Source organism: Durio zibethinus, chromosome 9 (genome assembly GCF_047325235.1).
Source record: "Durio zibethinus cultivar Kanyao isolate XHJ-2024 chromosome 9, ASM4732523v1, whole genome shotgun sequence".
Classification (NCBI taxonomy): Eukaryota; Viridiplantae; Streptophyta; class Magnoliopsida; order Malvales; family Malvaceae; genus Durio; species Durio zibethinus.
In genome coordinates, this window is record NC_143170.1 from 27700119 (window position 1) to 27718215 (window position 18097).

The 18097-nt window shown below is 39.6% G+C and overlaps 1 protein-coding gene across 1 annotated transcript; it reads right to left on the reverse strand.

Annotated features, from left to right (window-relative positions):
• Positions 1–10668: 10668 nt before the first annotated feature.
• LOC111314066 (ubiquitin-conjugating enzyme E2 27-like) lies at positions 10669–13314 on the reverse strand. Its single transcript, XM_022915074.2, has 5 exons — positions 13025–13314; positions 12557–12605; positions 11461–11620; positions 11174–11263; positions 10669–10974 (listed from the first exon to the last, which is right to left on the reverse strand). Exons 1-5 carry the CDS (start codon positions 13200–13202, stop codon positions 10867–10869), a joined length of 585 nt encoding a protein of 194 aa, XP_022770809.2. The 5' UTR covers positions 13203–13314; the 3' UTR covers positions 10669–10866.
• Between the last annotated feature and the right edge of the window lie 4783 nt (positions 13315–18097).

Below are 18097 nucleotides of genomic sequence, written 5' to 3' on the forward strand. Positions count from 1 at the left end.
TTCTCTCTCTCCCAAATTATTTGGTGGATATTAATTTTTATAGAATTTAAGAAAAAAATTTTAATCTTAATATATTTAATATTAAAATTAAAATTTCATGATTTTTAATTTTAAAAAATAAAAAATCATAAAAATTAATTTTAAAATGTAAAAATAAAAATTTTAAATGTTAAAAAAATATAATTTTAAAATATCCAAGGAACTCAAAGTGACTGACTGTGATTGATTTGATGACTGGCAAACACTATGAATAATAACAATCAAGGGTTTGATTTAGCTAGTCCAATAAACATCCGTGCATCAAAACTGATCAAAGCAGCTGAATTATGCAAGATCACCTAATAATCTAAAAATAAGATATTAAAAAAATGACATAACCACTCTTCCGTTCTTCGATTGTAAATGATACATCATTAATTACACGCAAATACCAGTTGGAGGAGTCTCTATGGAGGTTGAGAGAAACGAACTCACGGGAGAAGAGGTGGCTGAACTTCATCGAAGCACGAAGAAGGTCAAGGATAAGCATGAAATAATCGATGATAAGGCTGGGAGTGTTCTTCTTGAAAGTCCTAGTTCGAGACCCAGAATTTCGTATAAAGATTCTCTCTTGGGGGGAGAGTATGGTTGCTATAATGTTGAGGATGATAGAATCAACGAAGATCTTCCCATGGAAGCAACTGAAGATCTGGTTCAAGAGGATAATAGAGATGCTGATGAGTTGGAAGTTAGACTCACGGTGGAGGAAAGACAAAGAGTGAGGGACAGATGATCGCACTCAATTATCGTCAAAGTTTTTGGTAATACTGTGGACTATAAGTACTTAGTTTTAAAGATTAATCAGCTCTGGAAACTAAAAGATAGTCCTTATGTGATTGACCTGGGGAGGGATTTCTTTCTGTTGAAGTTCAAGCATGTCGAAGACTATGACTATGTTTTAAAAGGAGGACCTTGGTTCTTTGGAGGTCGTTTCCTTGCCATTTGAAAATGGGAACCAAATTTCAGGGCGTCCGAGGCATCTCTTTCCTCAGTGGCGGTATGGTTAAGACTCCCTGAGCTCCGAGTTGAATACTTCGATTTGGGAATCCTGAAGAAGATAGGGAAAAGCATTGGAGGACTCTTAAGAGTTGATTGCCACACATTAGCAGGGGAAAGAGGTAGATACCCTCGCATTTTTGTTCGGTTGAATTTGGATAAACCTTTACCAATATTTATTAGGGTTGAGGGCAGGAAACAAGTCATAGTGTATGAAAGCATAGGAGCCTTGTGTTTCAATTGTGATAAACTTGGTCATCGACAGGAAATATGCCCAGAAGCCACGAATGGAGTTAATAGAGGAGGTGGTTCAAACGGCGAAGAGGGTTCAAACGGGAATCAACTACCACGGGTGAAGGAAACCATTTCCACTTGCAGTGACAAAAGCGAAGAGGGTTTTGGCCCTTGGATGGTTGTTCAGAGAAGGAGACAAAAAGGTAATCTGTTAAGGAAAAAACCATCAGGGAAAGAAGACATCCAGAAGAATATTGGGTCCTCTCCCCATGCATATGGACGTCACTTGGCAAAAAATAAGAGTTACGTGAGAAAGGAAACCAGTCTGAAATCCGGGACATGTCAGAAATGGTGGGTGTAAACTGAAGAATTTGGCGACCTCCACCATTGAAAATATTAAATTACAAGGCAAAATCAAGGCATAGTGACTTCTTTTCTGTGTTAATCCTTCTTATTAAAGTGGTCCATTTCATAGGGAGCTTGAGCCAGCAAGAGGAGTTATGGCTATTGACTAATCTTTCCTTGGTTTGTGAAGACTGAAGTGACAGTGAGAAACACATAGGAATGCTTGTTCGTTTACCCACGGCCACTTTTCGCTTAATGGTCCGCAAGCTGGGTGTCATGAGCCACCCTGTATAGGGTCATGACCGGGACTTAGATTGCCATGAGCCACCCATGTATAGGGCCATGATCGGGTAGATCACTTGTACTAGAAAAAGTGTCCACATTTCAAACATTATAACGGTTACTGGTAGCATAGCTCTAAAAGTTCTAAGGCTCTTTAGGGGGAGTGAGCCGGCAGCGTAGTGTTGGGCTGTCTCACCGGGTGCTATGCGAGCTTAGGCCACCCACCAAGGGCTGCCCCCTGGCCCTGGTGATGGTGGGAGGTCCCGATGTATGATTCCCGTTTATAATATAATTTGTCCCGATTGTTGCCTCGATGTGTTTCTTTCTTTCTCGATGTGAATGTGCCTTGTTGTGTGTATGCTTGAGATTGACCTCGCTATATTGTGCCTTATTGTGAATGCTTGAGACTAACCATGGTTTATGGTTGTTTGTTCAGATCTCGATCTATTGAAGGTTGACTTGGGTGGAAGCGTCCATTCAAGTACCGCACGGGCTAGTGCTTGTTGAGAGAAAAGCTTAGTCCGTGACATGTGGTATCAGAGCACGGTTGAGAAGTGCTAGAGAAATGGATGAGATGGCCACAAGTGGTGGACCGGATCATCAGCAAAGAATTGAGGAACTAGAGGTCGTGGTGGCCGCTATGAAAACTCATATGGTGACAAAAGATCGAGTGAGGGAGATCGAGACAACCCAGCGGGAGTTATCCGATACTCTCCACAATGTGAGCGAAGAGGCTAGAGATGCCTTGATCATTCTCCAAAAGGAGTTTGAGGAGCTCAGGGCTCAGGTGAGCATCCTACAATTGGCTGTGGCCAGATCGGGTTCGAGCTCGATAGACAGGGGATAAAGACCCAAGGTGCCGGAGCCTCGATGCTATGAGGGGGCAAAGGATGCTAAGGAACTTGAGAATTTCTTGTTCGACATGGAACAATACTTTCGAGCTATACACATCAGTTCAGAGGAAGACAAGGTGACAATGGCATCGATGTACCTCGTAGGGGATGCCAAGTTGTGGTGACGCTCCAAGTTTGTCGATGACGAGTGCCCGATCAAGACTTGGACGGATCTGAAGCGAAAGCTGAAAAACTAATTTTTTTCGGAGAATGTGGAGTACATGGCTCGAAAGAGACTTTGAGAGTTGGTGCAAACCGGAACGGTGCGAGAGTTCGTAAGGAACTTTTTTACCTTGATGCTAGATATTCGGGACATGTCCGAAAAGGATAAGATGTTCTATTTTCTTGAGGGCCTCAAGCCGTGGGCGAGGACAGAGCTACAAAGGCAGAAAGTGCAAGATGTGGCCACGGTCATGGCTGCAGCGGAACGCCGTCATGATTACAATGATGGCTCCTTAAAATGAAAAAATCCTCCATCAACGGGCAGTAGCTTTAACCTTAGGAGTGGGGGAAAGATCACTAGGTTGGATCGACCCTTCGGTGGGGGATCAGACAGGAGGTCTTTTGGGCGAGATAGCACCCAGCCTAAGACAAACAACACGGGGATTTTCAGGCCCAGACAACCGCTAGCTTGCTTTCTTTGCAAGGGATCGCATCGAGTGGCTGAATGCCCGCACCGAGGAGCCCTGAATGCCTTAAGGACCTCATCCCAAGAGTCCATGAAAGCGCCAGAGAGCGTTGAAGAAGCTGAAGAGGAGCCAACCAAGATGGGCTCAATAAGGTTCCTCAGTGCCCTCCGCACCCAATTGAACACTATAAAAAAAGAGCAAAGTAGAGGCTTGATGTACGTGAACTTGACGATCAATGGGAAAGCCACCAAGGCCATGGTGGACACGGGTGCGATCGACACGTTCATCACACCAGAAGAAGCAAAGAGGTGTGGTCTTCAGATTAGTAAGGACTGTGGGCGAATGAAGGCGGTCAATTCGCCAGCCTTTGCAATCAGTGGAAGCTCAAAAAGTGTGACAACCCGATTGGGACCATGGGAAGGGAAAGTAGACTTCACAGTCTCCCCTATGGATGACTTTGATGTAGTTCTCGGGTTGGACTTCATGACGTTGGCTCAGGCGATCCCTATCCCCGTGGCTAGCTGCTTGTTGTTCTTAGGAGAGCACCCATGTGTGGTGCCAGCCAATATCTTGCCAAAGAGTGGGAAGAAAATGATTTCGGCTTTGCAATTCAAGAAAGGGGTAAAGAGAGGGGAACCCTCGTTTGTGGCCATGCTGATCTACAAAGAAGGGTCGAAAGTAGAACCAATACCCGATGGCGTAAAGAAAGTGTTAGAAGAATTCGGAGAGGTGATGCCAGAGATGCTGCCTAAGGTTCTACCCCCTCGACGAGCAGTGGACCACGAAATTGAGCTCCTTCCAAGAGTAAAACCCCCTGCTAAAGCTCCCTATCGCATGGCCCCGCCAGAGTTGGCCGAGCTGAGAAAACAGTTAGATGAGCTTCTACAAGCCGGGTTCATTCGACCATCAAAGGCCCCTTTCTGAGTGCCAGTGCTATTCCAGAAGAAGCATGATGGGAGTTTGCACTTATATGTCGACTACAGGGCCCTGAACAAAGTCACCGTAAGAAACAAATATCTTATCCCGCTTATAGCCGACTTATTTGATCAATTGAGCCGGGCTAAGTACTTCTCCAAACTGGACCTGAGATCTGGATACCATCAGGTCAGAATCATTGAGGAAGATGAGCCAAAAACCACTTGTGTAACACGGTATGGCGCATTTGAATTTCTTGTTATGCCCTTTGGACTAACCAATGCTCCTGCCACATTTTGTACGTTGATGAATCAGGTGTTCCATGACTACCTTGACAAATTTGTAGTCATTTATTTAGACGATATAGTGGTGTACAGCTCCACCTTGGAAGAACATCAAGAACACCTACGCCGGGTTTTTGAAAGGCTACGGGACCACCAGTTATATGTAAAAAGGGAGAAATACGCGTTTGCTCAGACCCAAATCCACTTCCTCGGTCACATTGTCGAACGTGGCCACATTCGAATGGACATGGAAAAGGTTAGGGCCATTAAAGAGTGGACTACACCAAAGAATGTTAGTGAACTTCGTTCATTTTTGGGACTAGCTAACTATTATAGAAGGTTTGTGGAAGGGTACTCTCACAAGACCACAGCCCTCACGGAGTTATTGAAGAAGGAGCACAAATGGTGTTGGACCAACGAGTGCCAAGAAGCCTTTGAGAGATTGAAAGATGCTATTATGAAAGATCCCATCTTAGCTCTCTCCAATATTAAAAAGCCTTTTGAAGTTCAGACGAATGCATCAGATTTTACTATTGGAGGTGTACTTTTATAACAACATCACCCGATAGCATTTGAAAGTAGGAAGCTAAGCGAAGCGGAGAGGAAATATACGGCCCAAGAAAAAGAGCTCCTGGCGGTGGTTCATTACTTGAGGGCTTGACGACATTACTTGTTGGGTTCACACTTTGTCGTGAAGACGGACAACGCAGCCGTTAGCCACTTTTTCACCCAGCCAAGACTTACAACGAAACAAGCTAGGTGGCAGGAATTTTTAGCGGAGTTTGACTTTCACCTTGAGCATACCGCTGGAAAGACCAATCAAGTGGCGGATGCATTGAGCAGGCGATCAGAGTTGGCGACCCTCAGAAGAATGGCCCCAATGGCAACCAGTAGAGCCACTACCGACATTCATAAGTTGATTGAAGATCATCTAGGGAAGGACCCGCAAGCCTGTGCCATCTTGAAGCTAGTAGAAGAAGGGAAATCCAAATACTTCTGGCAAGAAAATGGTGTCTTGTGGACCAAGGGGCCTCGAGTGTTTGTGCCGAGAGCAGGAGGGCTGAGACAGATGCTGATGAGGGAATGCCATGACACCCCATGGGCGGGACACCCAGGCTGGCAACGCACTTTAGCGTTACTGAAACAAGGATACTATTGGCCCCATATGCGACAAGATGTGATGGACTACACGAAGACTTGCCTCATTTGCCAACAGGACAAAGTCGAAAAGGGAAAACCTGCGGGCATGCTAGAACCATTACCGGTACCCACCAAACCATGGGAAAGCATCTCCCTCGATTTCATTTCGAGCCTACCCAAGGTTGGGGATCTTGAAACTATCTTGGTGGTAATTGATCGGTTCTCCAAATATGCCACATTCATCCCCGCTCACAAATATTGTACAGCAGAAGACACAGCTCGACTATTGTTCAAACATGTGGTCAAATATTGGGGCCTCCCTCAAAACATCATCAGTGATAGAGATTCGAGATTCACGGGGTCCTTTTGGAGGGAACTTTTCAAAATTTTGGGGTCCCAACTCAACATCTCTTCGAGCTACCATCCTCAGACCGATGGCCAAACGGAACACTTCAATGGATTGTTGGAGGAGTATTTGAGACACTTTGTCCAAGCCAACCAAAAGGACTGGCCTTCACTGTTGGACGTTGCTCAACTATGCTTCAATTCCAACAAGAGCTCTTCCACTACCAAGAGCCCATTTGAGGTGGTCACTGGACAACTACCAAGGCTACCCCACACTTCTTTGGAATAATATGGAGGAAAGAATCCGAGAGCTTTTAACTTCAACAAGGAGTGGGAACAAAACACAGAGATTGCACAAGCTTACCTGGAGAAGGCATCAAAGCGGATGAAGAAATGGGCAGACAAGAATCGCAGAGCTCAGCAATTCCAAGTTGGTGACTTGGTTTTGGTCCGACTAGTTCCAGAACAAACCAGGTTCTTAAGAAAGAGAGATCGCAGACTGGTGCGTAAATATGAAGGTCCAGTAAGGGTCATTTCCAAGGTGGGGAACGCTTCTTACAAAATCGACCCACCGAAGTGGATGAAGGTGCACCCAATTTTTCATGTAAGCAACCTGAAGCATTTCCATGCAGATCCTACAGATATTAGCCGAAGGGAGCCAACCAGAGCCACCATCACCATGAAGCCACCCTCAGAGCGTCGAGTCGAAGAGATCTTAGCCGACAGGGAAACCAAGATATCTCGAAGACCAATTCGGGAATACTTAGTGAAGTGGGAGGGCTTAGGACTAGAAGAAACCAGCTGGAAGAGAGAACACAACCTCCAGAGATTTCAAAGGAAGATCGAAGAGTTTCAAGCCAGCAAGTCGATGAGGACGTCGATAGAATAGGTGGGGGAGGATGTCATGAGCCACCCTTGTATAGGGCCATGACCGGGACTTAGGTTACCATGAGCCACCCATGTATAGGGCCATGGTCGGGTAGATCACTTGTACTAGGAAAAGTGTCCCTATTTCAAACATTGTAACGATTACTGGTAGCATAGCTCTAAAAGTTCTAAGGCTCTTTAGGGGGTGAGCCGGCAGTGTAGTGTTGGGCTGTCTCACCGGGTGCTATGCGAGCTTAGGCCACCCACCAAGGGCTGCCCCCTGGCCCTGGTGATGGTGGGAGGTCCCGATGTATGATTTCCGTTTATAATATAATTTGTCCCGATTGAATGCCCGATTGTTGCCTCGATGTGTTTCTTTCTTTCTCGATGTGAATGTGCCTTGTTGTGTGTATGCTTGAGATTGACCTCGCTATATTGTGCCTTATTGTGAATGCTTGAGACTAACCATGGTTTATGGTTGTTTGTTCAGATCTCGATCTATTGAAGGCTGACTTGGGTGGAAGCGTCCATTCAAGTGCCGCACGGGCTAGTGCTTGTTGAGAGAAAAGCTTAGTCCGTGACACTGGGCCTGTTTTTCTAAGCTTTCGTAGGGTAATTATGCTTGTCATGTGGCTACTAATGGCCTAATTTACGCCCATTTTTGTCGCCATTGACTCCTGTCCTCAGGTTTAGAGGAAGATAAAGGACAAAGCCACAAGCATCCAAATGAACCCAAGAGTGAAAGAGCAACCATTGGCTGCTATCAATGTGGTAGATAGAAGTCCATGATTCATTTTTCTCTTTTTTTTTTTTTCACGGCCATCTCAATTTAATTTATTCGATCACTTCATTTTCATTTCATTTCTATATATTCTCAATTGGTCTTGTCTTAAACCTCGTTTTATCATTGCTTGAGTTAGAGAATTTTCTAGTCAATATTGAAAGACAAAAGTAGTTGACATGGGAAGGTGCTGTTCGGATTGGGATGAGTTTCTGCTGCTGGGTTTGATGCTGGCTTTGGTCATGGCAATGGTGCTCTTTGTCATTTGTCAACCCTATCCCAGAAGGAGAGTCGCTGTCTACCACTGTTATTGAAGTCTTTGAAACCTCATTAGCAACTTTCAGCCAATTGTTTCTTCTTCTCTTCTTTTATGTTTTTTTTTTTTTTCTCTTATTCAATGTCAACCACTATATAAATAGTTTAATACGCAATGTTCAGCTAAAGGACAATGGTCCACTTGTAAGAAGGATTCAAGTGCCAAGATGTAAGCATTGTAATGGCCAGGTGAAAGTGTCACGGATTTAAGGAGAGTCTTGAATCTCGTATCGAACATAATAAGAGGATCATTGAGGTATAAAAAAGTTCACACTATCTTCGCTTTGTGAGGCGTCTTTTGTAGGACAAAATCGTGAAATCGAGGGGTCAGAGCGGATAAGACCTCACAAAGATGTGAACCGTGGCAGGAAGGCTGATCTGGGACGCTGGAAGGGTGAATGCGCGTGTCCCGGAGCCACACGGGTTCGAAGCTTAAGTCTCGACCCATGACAAGTGATATCAGAACCAGTCCTAAACCGTTCGATCCACGTCAAGCACCTAAAAGGGAGGTAAGCAGGATGATCAGCCTCCGTGACGATAACGTCACGAGATTGGGTGCGGGAAAATGTCACGGACCTAAGGAGGAGTCCTAAATCCCACATCGAACATAATAAGAGGGTCACTGGGATATAAAAAGATTCACACTATCTCCGCCTTGTGATGCGCTTTTTATAAGACAAAATCGTGAGGCCAAAGGGGTCAGAACGGACAATACCTCACAAGGGGATGAACCGTGACAGGAAGGCTGATTTGAGACGCCAAAAAGATAAATGTCCGGATCTCAGAGTCGCACGAATTCGAAGTTTAAGTCTCAACCCGTGACAAAAGATCCTACTACAATAAATTCCTATAAATTCCTATCATCTTTAGACTTGGTTGTGTATTACATTGATGGTTGTGCCTAAAAGTAAGATTCAGATTTGCTTCAGGCGTCAGATATTTGCAGATTAGGAACCCGGTAGGGTTGTAAATGAACAAAGATTTTAAGTGCAGTATCTGTTGGTTCAAATTAAAGTTCCTTTTTGGGTGCCATGCCAACTAACCGAATGCTCAAATTCTCAAGCTCACAAGCCTTTGAAGTGGTTTAGCAGCATCCCAATATTCATGAACATTCGTGAATCATGAACACGAAAATGTCTTTCAGAGCAATGAGATTCATATCCTAATTTGTGGCCAATATTATAGCACCCATCAAGGTTCCTGAACCGTATATAAAAATCTCCTTTCGTTGTTCAACTGTTGTTTTCTGAGCTTATGGCGTGTTCGAAAATATTGATGGGGGTACATTATTGGCCTCTTAACTGTCTGGTCTTTGACAAAGATTCATAGGCTTCCTTGTCATGGGGGCAGTGACTTACTGAAATGCAGCTTTTGTGGCGACCATTTCCCATATCTCTTTCTCGCCTGTTAGTCTTTCTATATAACCTGTCTCTTTCTTCCTTGGTGGGACTGTTATTGCTTGATCCTTCCATGGTTATCTTCTTTTCTTTTGCATCTGCCTCCTTTCCCGTGATAGACGAGTCCAGCAGTTGAGCCTTTTGCTGGGTTGCAAAAATCCCGGCCTTCCATATGACTTTCTCTTCCAAACACCCCTTGCTTTTATTAAGTTTTGAAAAGTACCCAAGTATGCCTTAAATATGGAGGACACCATGGCTATAGCCTTTCTATCTTTTGATTCCAGGTCATTAAGATACCTTCTAAGTCAAGAATGTAAACCATAATAGGCTGTCATTACATCTTCATCAAATTCCCATTGAGAAGAAAAGCGTCGGCGTCCAGGATAGGCATATCAAGCAAGGTTCTTTCACTTTCACGTCTGTATGCTGTACATCCCATTCAACAGCTTGTTATGCAGTATGCAGTGTGATCACAACCACCTCGCGAAGTCCACAAACAGGGGCTGCTATGGACAACATTGCTTCAGGGTGATTAAGCAAAATCACATTTGAAGCTAGGATGAGCTAACGCATGCAATTTTAGCTGTTGGAACCTGAACGGTATAAGAGTGCAATATCAGTCAAACTGCACATTTTCCTTGCATTTTGCATAAAATGGCAGGTTCACGTACCCTTCAACCTCAATTCTACAGATTAACACTACATAATAAAAGTTGAAAGGGGTTTTGAATCCCTTTGAATTATTTTAATTTACCAGTGTTTTTCAAGGCCTCTCCTTGTCCCATGCCAGACTTCTATCTTCCCTCTCTAATATTTTGACTCTGTTCTCTCCCTCTCCCTTCCTCACAAAATTCCTCAGAGTTTTGGGGCAAAACCAAAGATGGCAAATGGCGGTTTGGTGCCAGTGGAGAGAGTGCTGGTGGAAGAAACAGCACGCAGCCATTCCCTCCTCTCTCTGCCTCCCAGACTCCCTGAGTTCTCTTCTCTCTCCCTTTCCTTCCCTCTTTCTGTCTCTCACTTCCTCCTTAAGGTCCAAAGCAACGTCGTCTTTTTGGACCTACCTTGAAAAACAAAACAAAATACAACTGATTTGGGAAACTTGGTAATCCCACAGAATTTCCCGACTCAGTTTTTAGATTAAAGATAATCATGGAAAGACTAGGAGAAAAGTTTCTGATTGAACTTCAATCAGCATTGGAATTTACCTATTTCCAAGATTCAGTAATTAATTAATCAAAAGGTCTTAGCATACAAATAATCTTCAAGAAAGCCAGCATAACTTAAGAGTAAATGAAAATGCTTATATTCAGATATAATTCTTTGTGCCATTGTATAGTGTTCAGATTCACCAGGTAGGTGAAAATTAACTTAAAGAAGTAGAGCAAGTGGCAGCTCCAGCACAGATCAGCTGGATAAAAGCTTTTCAAGAGCCAGGTTTTCATCACCGCCAACAGCTTCTAGAGTACTTCTCACCAAACCATCGGAAAAACCCATTTCCGCAAGTCGTTGCACCTGTACCAATCCGATTCTGGCTTAGCAAATTTAGCTCATTAAAAAAAATTGTCAAAAATTAGCCCATTACCAAAAGCAATTCAAAGAATGTATCTACTACAATGTAAATGTCTATTGTTAAAAGGGATGCCACCTCGCATGAAAGAATTTACTTGCTTCTATGAATATCTAGATGACTAGATGCATAAAGAATACAAACCTTTTCCTCAACCCCTAAAGAAGAGGCCTTGGCAAAACTTTCTGTCCAGTAACGGGCCGTACCAACAAATGTCTGATACTCTCTCAGATACTGCATTAGAGTAGGGGAAAAAAGGTCAATGGCTAGAGTGATAAAAACTTTAATGGAAATGATTTAAAATGAGGCATTCAAGCTGGACTGACAGCATATAGGTTTAATCTACAAACTCTTGCACATTCATGTAAGGCCAATAAAAGAAAGAAATTTTTGGTTAAGAAACATTGGAAAAGACATCGAGCAAACCAAACCTGTTGAGCTACTACAGCATCTTGAGGATCATCAGGTTCAGGAGCAGAAAGCAAAGCTTGGACAGAAAGAAGAGCTGTCTTAAGAGTTAGTGCAGGGCTCCACTGGTCCTTCAATATATCCAGGCATATCGCCCCACTTTGACTGCTAATGTTTGGGTGCCTTCGGTGGGTAATAGAACACAAGGAAGTTCGAAAAGTTGATCACCATCAGAACTTACTTGATTATTTGTCATGTTATGCTCATGCATAAAGCACAATAGGTATAACTTGCCAATAATTGACCCCTAAGATAAACTCAAGCATAAAACTTAATCAATGCAAGGACTCCAGAAAAAGACCACCAAATCTTACACTTATCATCTTGCTTATGGTATCACACTCAACAAAGTTCTGCATCTGAAATTCAAATGCAAAAGATATTCAAGGGGTACACAAAGCCATTCGTACTAACTCAAAGTAGTTTCAAAGGCATGCAATTGGCAACATGATACATTTTGCTTTTCTTTTTTCCTTTCAACATCCTCAAACAACAAGAATGTTTATACATAGTGCTGCATATCTATCAGGCAGAAAAAGAGAGGAAATTATTTATACATGTTATTTAGGGTATTTGCTCAGAAATAAGGGGAAAAAAAAAAGAAAGGAAATAACTTTAATGCAAACCTAACTATTGCTACAAACCAAGACCACAAATTTCGAAAAGGACTCACACTGTTTCAGCTATGCAATAAGTGAGAAAAAGAGCGGAACAAACAATTGTGCATCCTCAGGATTACATACACAAGTTAAGGTTAATTAAATTATTTCATCAGCACAAAAGGATAAACAAATGTGCAAGATTGTGGATTGTTTCATCCAACCAACTTATAAAAGGAACCGAACCGCAGAAACTAGGATTACGACCACAACATGCATAAAAGCAATTAACCAAGTCTTCTGCACTCTCCTTAGGCCTTTTTTAAGTATAGCCTTTATTGGCCCATCAATCACACCGACAATGTACTACATTACCAGAAAACCAATTCAACTATCCTGCGCAATTAGCAAATGATAAAAAAATATGAAGACAAAACAAGATGATGCATATTTTTCCTACCAAACTTTGGTCACAAACTTCATTTTGGGCGGCTCAAACGGATACCCATCTGCAAATTGAAATCAGTCACCAACAAATATCAGTAAGCAATGATCCATTCCATTTCAAACACGGCTAAATTTCCTTAAACTACCAGCCAATTGATAGTATTTACCTACATTAAAGTCAAAAGAACAATCCTTTATCACTTTACAAACAAGCTCAAGGTCCCAACTTTATAACTACAAACTCACAAGAAAACCTAAACCTGGATAAAAATTTCATCTTTTTTTCTGAAAATTTGAACAAGAAAAACTTACCCATTAAAAAACCCCTTACCCTCAGCCCAATTTTTAAAGAAAAAAAAAAGATGTCACTTTTAAACCAAAAAAGAGATATCTAAGCAGAAACCAAAACAAACCCATGAAAGTTAATGCAAAGAAAAACAAGAAATTTGAACCAGTCAAATGATTTTGAATTGCGAATTACCAGGCAATGTGATATCGATTTCAAAGGAGCCTCCTTCATAGGGAGTGCCAAGGGGGCCGGGGATGAAGCCAGTCAAGCGAGCAAGATTGTCTGATTTTGGAGAGACCCTAATGCCCGAAGAGTCTTTTTCTCTGCTACATTCTTGAAGCTCCTTTTGCACCCGAGCAAAGTCTATCATCTTCTCAAACCCTCCTCCTCGATCAAACTCTTAACCCAGTAATGAGAGACAAAAAAACAACAAAAGGTCAACAAATTGGGAAGAGCCCAAGAATAATTAAAGTGTTTCTCCCAACTCTTTACTGTTTTAGTCCAAGAATAATTTATCCTCCTAATTGGACAATTATTTTCCTTAATCCTTTTACTAAGAATTTTTTATTATTATGATTTTTATCGTGTTGCCAGCTGCCTCTAAAATAATAAAAAATATATATCCGAATATTCCTGTATTAATATTGTATAAAATATTAAATTTTATATATTTATATCGTATTTTATATAAAAAATTATATATTATAATTTGTATCGATATAAATATATAAAATATATTTTTTTAATTTTGTTAGATTCATATATAATTATTGTTAAAATTTTAAATTATATCATTTTTATATTTATTTTTTATATTATATTTATATCGTGTCATTATATCATATTTTATATTATCAAATTAAAAGAAAATTTTTAGTTACTGATTTATGTAGCAAAATAGTTTTTTTTTTCTTTGCAAAGAGGATTTTTTTTATTATTTTAAATTCATAGAGGGATTATAAAATATATTTTTATGAATTTATTAAATTTAATATAAATAAATCTATTTGAATTATTGAAAAAAAACATGTACAAAGTGAGACTCAAAATTTCTTTATCTATCAATACTAAATAAAAAAAAAATAACTAACGACTTTATTAAAAGCAAATTATAGTTTGTTTTCCATTGCCAGCAGTAAGAAAATTTATTTTTAATTTGTAGTTGTAGTAAAGTAAACAATGAAACACCAAAATTAGGTCTTGTTTTTAGTAGATATTTTTGTTTTTTATTTCTGTAAAAAAATAAATAAAAATAAACTGTTTATGAAAGGAGAGTTTGCAAACAATACACAAAAAGCAAGAATAAGACCTTGATGAATTTGGCAAATTGGGATAGCAAAACTAAGAATACAACTTGATATCAATTAAGGTTCAAATTGGTTAATGTTTGGGTTGAAAAATTGAGATTACAAACCATAATTTATTAAAAAAAAAAAAAAAATCTCCCCAAAATCTCAGTATAGGATGAAAATCTTGAACCCATTTGACATTGAAAGAAATATTTTTGGATCCAAAAGGTTAATGGGTTATTTTTTTCGTTAAAAACGATCAACAGACAATTAAAAATATTTTTAATTCTTTTATTAATCTAATATATATAATATCATATCAATTTAGATAAACTTAACATGTACAATACCACATTAATCCTGTTAAATCACTACTCTACACCTTCACCTTCCATATATAAATAATGTTACTTAAATATTATCTATCTAATCTCACGTTCTTCTACTTGTTTTATTTTTTACTCTCCTTGTGATTTCCTATAGCCAACCTCTGACTTGCATAAAAAATGCCCTTTGTCTTTAATCACTATTTTTCTTTAGTGTGATCTCAGTATTTTAGCCCACAGGAAAGACTCCCTTTGTTTAATCACTCTTTTTCTTTAATATAATTTTAAGATTTTAACCCTCAATTGCGAGTTCGACACCAACAGACATCATGGATGAATGATAAACATGTTACACTTGGCCTCCCACACTCAATAAAAGACATTCCCTTATTTCTTGAAGTTGTAGGTACATATAGGTTTTGTGAAAACATCAATTTCTGTTGCTATAACGAGATCTAGTTGAGGAATCGATCCTAGTGCTCTATATTTCTGTTTTGAACATGAATTTGGTGATGGCTGATGAGATCTCTAGGTCAAATTCTACTCTTACCTTCCCTAATCAGATCCAAAGTACTTCAGACACCAGCAGCTAAAATGCCCCATAGATTCTCTTCCCAAATGTGCCGGTTTAACATTTCTGTTCATATCTGTAACTGTAAATGCAGTTTCTCTCACTGACTACTGCCAAGGGTAATATATATCCCTTCAAAAGAACATCATTTCTACTTGTGATAATGCGAGAAAGAAACAAAGAAAGAGCTTCATGATTTCACAGATGACTTTGTCTATTCTTGACAGAAACGGCCCATGGTTCCTACTAGCAGCAACATATCAGCTTTGGCCAATTCAAGTTCATGCTGATTCTTACCATTTGGCAACCAAATTCATTAGTTTTCACTTTTCAGGAACAGGTGTTTGAAACGAAAACGACCCTCTTTTTTTCTTTTTTGTGCATATAGCTAGGGAGAGGTAAATGGGAATTGGTGATTGGTGATTGAATCTTACTACTCAATCCTTTCAAGAAAAACAACCATGGTTTGGCCAAACATGAATGGTTCCAAAACGACTTTCAGAGAAGACCAATGCAAAATTAACGAGTCTGGTGAGTTTTTTTCCTTGGCTTGTCCCACAGATAGAAGGTTCCTCCATGACCCCATCCCCATGCATGGAGTTGAAAAGTAGCCACAGAGATGATGGATTCTGTCAGAACTGGTTTGCCCCTTACCTCTGGGAAAAGGAATTCCCGTCCACCATTTACACCTACCAGTAACAAATGTCTCTTCGTAACAGAACTTTACATTTACTCTACGTGGGGTCTACGAAATTTCAGTTTGTTGGCCAAAAGAAACTTGGCTGAAATCCATAGTCTGTTGGAATCAATTAATTCTTCTGCAGCACTCCAAAAGGGAGAACCCATCCAGGGTTCCCTCCTTGGTACTTTTTTTTCTGGATGAGCAGATTCTTGTGGCTCAACTATTGTCTTATGGTCCATGGAACTGTTCGATATTGAATAAAGACACTGCTAACATTTCTTTTTCATTTTCAACTTCCCTTTTCCCTCATCATTGTCCTATGTCTGTTAACATTCAGGGTTATGGTTAGGTCCATTCAACAACATTATTATTGACATGTAACTTTTGGAGCTTTATCACCTACCACATTTAATCCTAGTTCTTCGTTTTGCTCCTGGGGAAAAGATTCCACCACAAAAAAACCCAACCATTTTTTTTTCAATTAGGAGAAGGATTTAAACCGACTCTCTGAAGAAAAGAATACATATGCACCTATTGAACTAAATTCTCGAGTATCATTGATCCTTTAGAAGATTTGAAAATGGCCGAACCTGGTTAATTATCCACATGACAACTGAAAAGTATAACAACAATGAAAATTTTGTGTAAATTTTGTGATGTCAATAAATCTGAAATTCAAATTTTAACACATGTAATTTTTTATCCTCAAGCTGCGGCCTATTTTATAGAAAAAAATGGTTATGCATGATAGCAAAAGTGATTCCTATAGAAACTATAGGATTGGTGCCAATTGAACGTGATTGCATTTGCATGCGTCAAGAAATGGCTACATGACAGACATGGCTTTACAAAGGTGTCCTACTACGTACTACTTACATAAGAACGTGTTCTTATGTTACAAAGGAGAACGTGCATGGCTAAACCTTCTCAATCTCTTTTACCATTTTGTTTCCTGGTCTTTTTGAAACGTGTCGTGTCAATCTTCTTTCTGCAAAAAGCAAATACTACTTTTTGTTACTGAAAATGTTGGAAAAGTTCGGTGAAATTTGCACGAATTTTTGAGCAATTTCTTTGGGATACTTTAAACAATTGAAATCTGGCAACTTTGGATATGGGGCATGCATGTGCAGAGTGATTTAAAGGGTGAAGATTGATGACATATGCATGCCTACCATTTTAATGGAAGCAAGTAAAATCAAAGTAGAAAAGAAGATATCATCTTTTCTGTTGAAGAACGAATTTTTAGGTTTTCAATTTTATTGTTCTTTTTCAAATGAATGAAAAACATTTAAAACATGTTCGTATATCATCATGTGGATTGATCTCGATGAGGCATGGAAAGTTATACATTTTTAAACATAAAAATCAAGCATCACATTTGATAACTGAAACTAAAAATTCAATACTTTATCAAAAGATTATGCGGCAGTTGGCGACTATAAAGAATTGTTAAAATTAAACAAAATTTTCTATGTATAGGAATGGAAATTTCTGAATCTTTTTCTTCTTGGCAAATACTTCTTCCATTCCACAACTTCAGAAAAAGAAAAGCAGATCCCTGCAATTAGACCTCCTTTTCAGCACTAAACATTTATAATAGCAAACCATTTAAGAAATTTGTTTGGATCTCAAGAGAAAGATTGTAGTATTTGGGAATATCAGCTACTGAAATCCAAAGTCAAACCTTCTATTATTCATCTTTGTCTTTGAATTATGATGTCCAGAGGATAAAACAAAACAGAAATGAATCAAGAACAATGCCAAGTGTGTAAAGTTCCTTGTAGAAGGCCACCAACATTGTCCTTGTTAATTGATCCATAAAACCGCTTAAATTGCTGCTCAAATGTTTCAAAATCACGAAGTTTTATTATTTTTACTTCTTTACTATATCGGTCACTAATACTTAATGACATAGTTCACTCACTACCCCAATGTTTAGGCTATTTCTATGAAAATTTTTGAGAGTCAAATCAGCTAGTGGCCTATACTAATGAATCCAAAGAAGGTATAGTAATATTATGAACGACTCAATATTGAATACTAGTAAGAATATCAGCAAAAAAACGTTCTTGTGTGCATTTAGACATGCTGACCTCCACATATTATGTCCAGTGTCTCCATGAATATGAAACAAATATCAAGGAATTTTTCCATTTGTTTTTGTTACAGAATTAAGTTGAGAGGTTTTACATTTATATACCCATAAAAAAATGCCTCTTTAAAGATAATTAAATTATTATTTTTTATAGTAATATTTTTATATTTAATGTAATAATTGATAATTATTTTGATGAATTCTTTCTTATACATGTGGAGCAGATATTGATAACATTAAAACATGCCTTTTGGACACCGATGCCTTTGATCACTCACTTCCTTTCTTCTATAAATACCCTC

Coding starts and splice junctions, on each gene's coding strand:
- LOC111314066 (XM_022915074.2), bottom strand. CDS start 13,202: ATGATAGACTTTGCTCGGGTGCAAAAGGAGCTTCAAGAATGTAGCAGA. Junction 11,621..12,556: donor AAGTTTGTGACCAAAGTTTG/GTAGGAAAAATA, acceptor TACCCACCGAAG/GCACCCAAACATTAGCAGTC. Junction 11,264..11,460: donor ATGCTGTAGTAGCTCAACAG/GTTTGGTTTGCT, acceptor ACTCTAATGCAG/TATCTGAGAGAGTATCAGAC.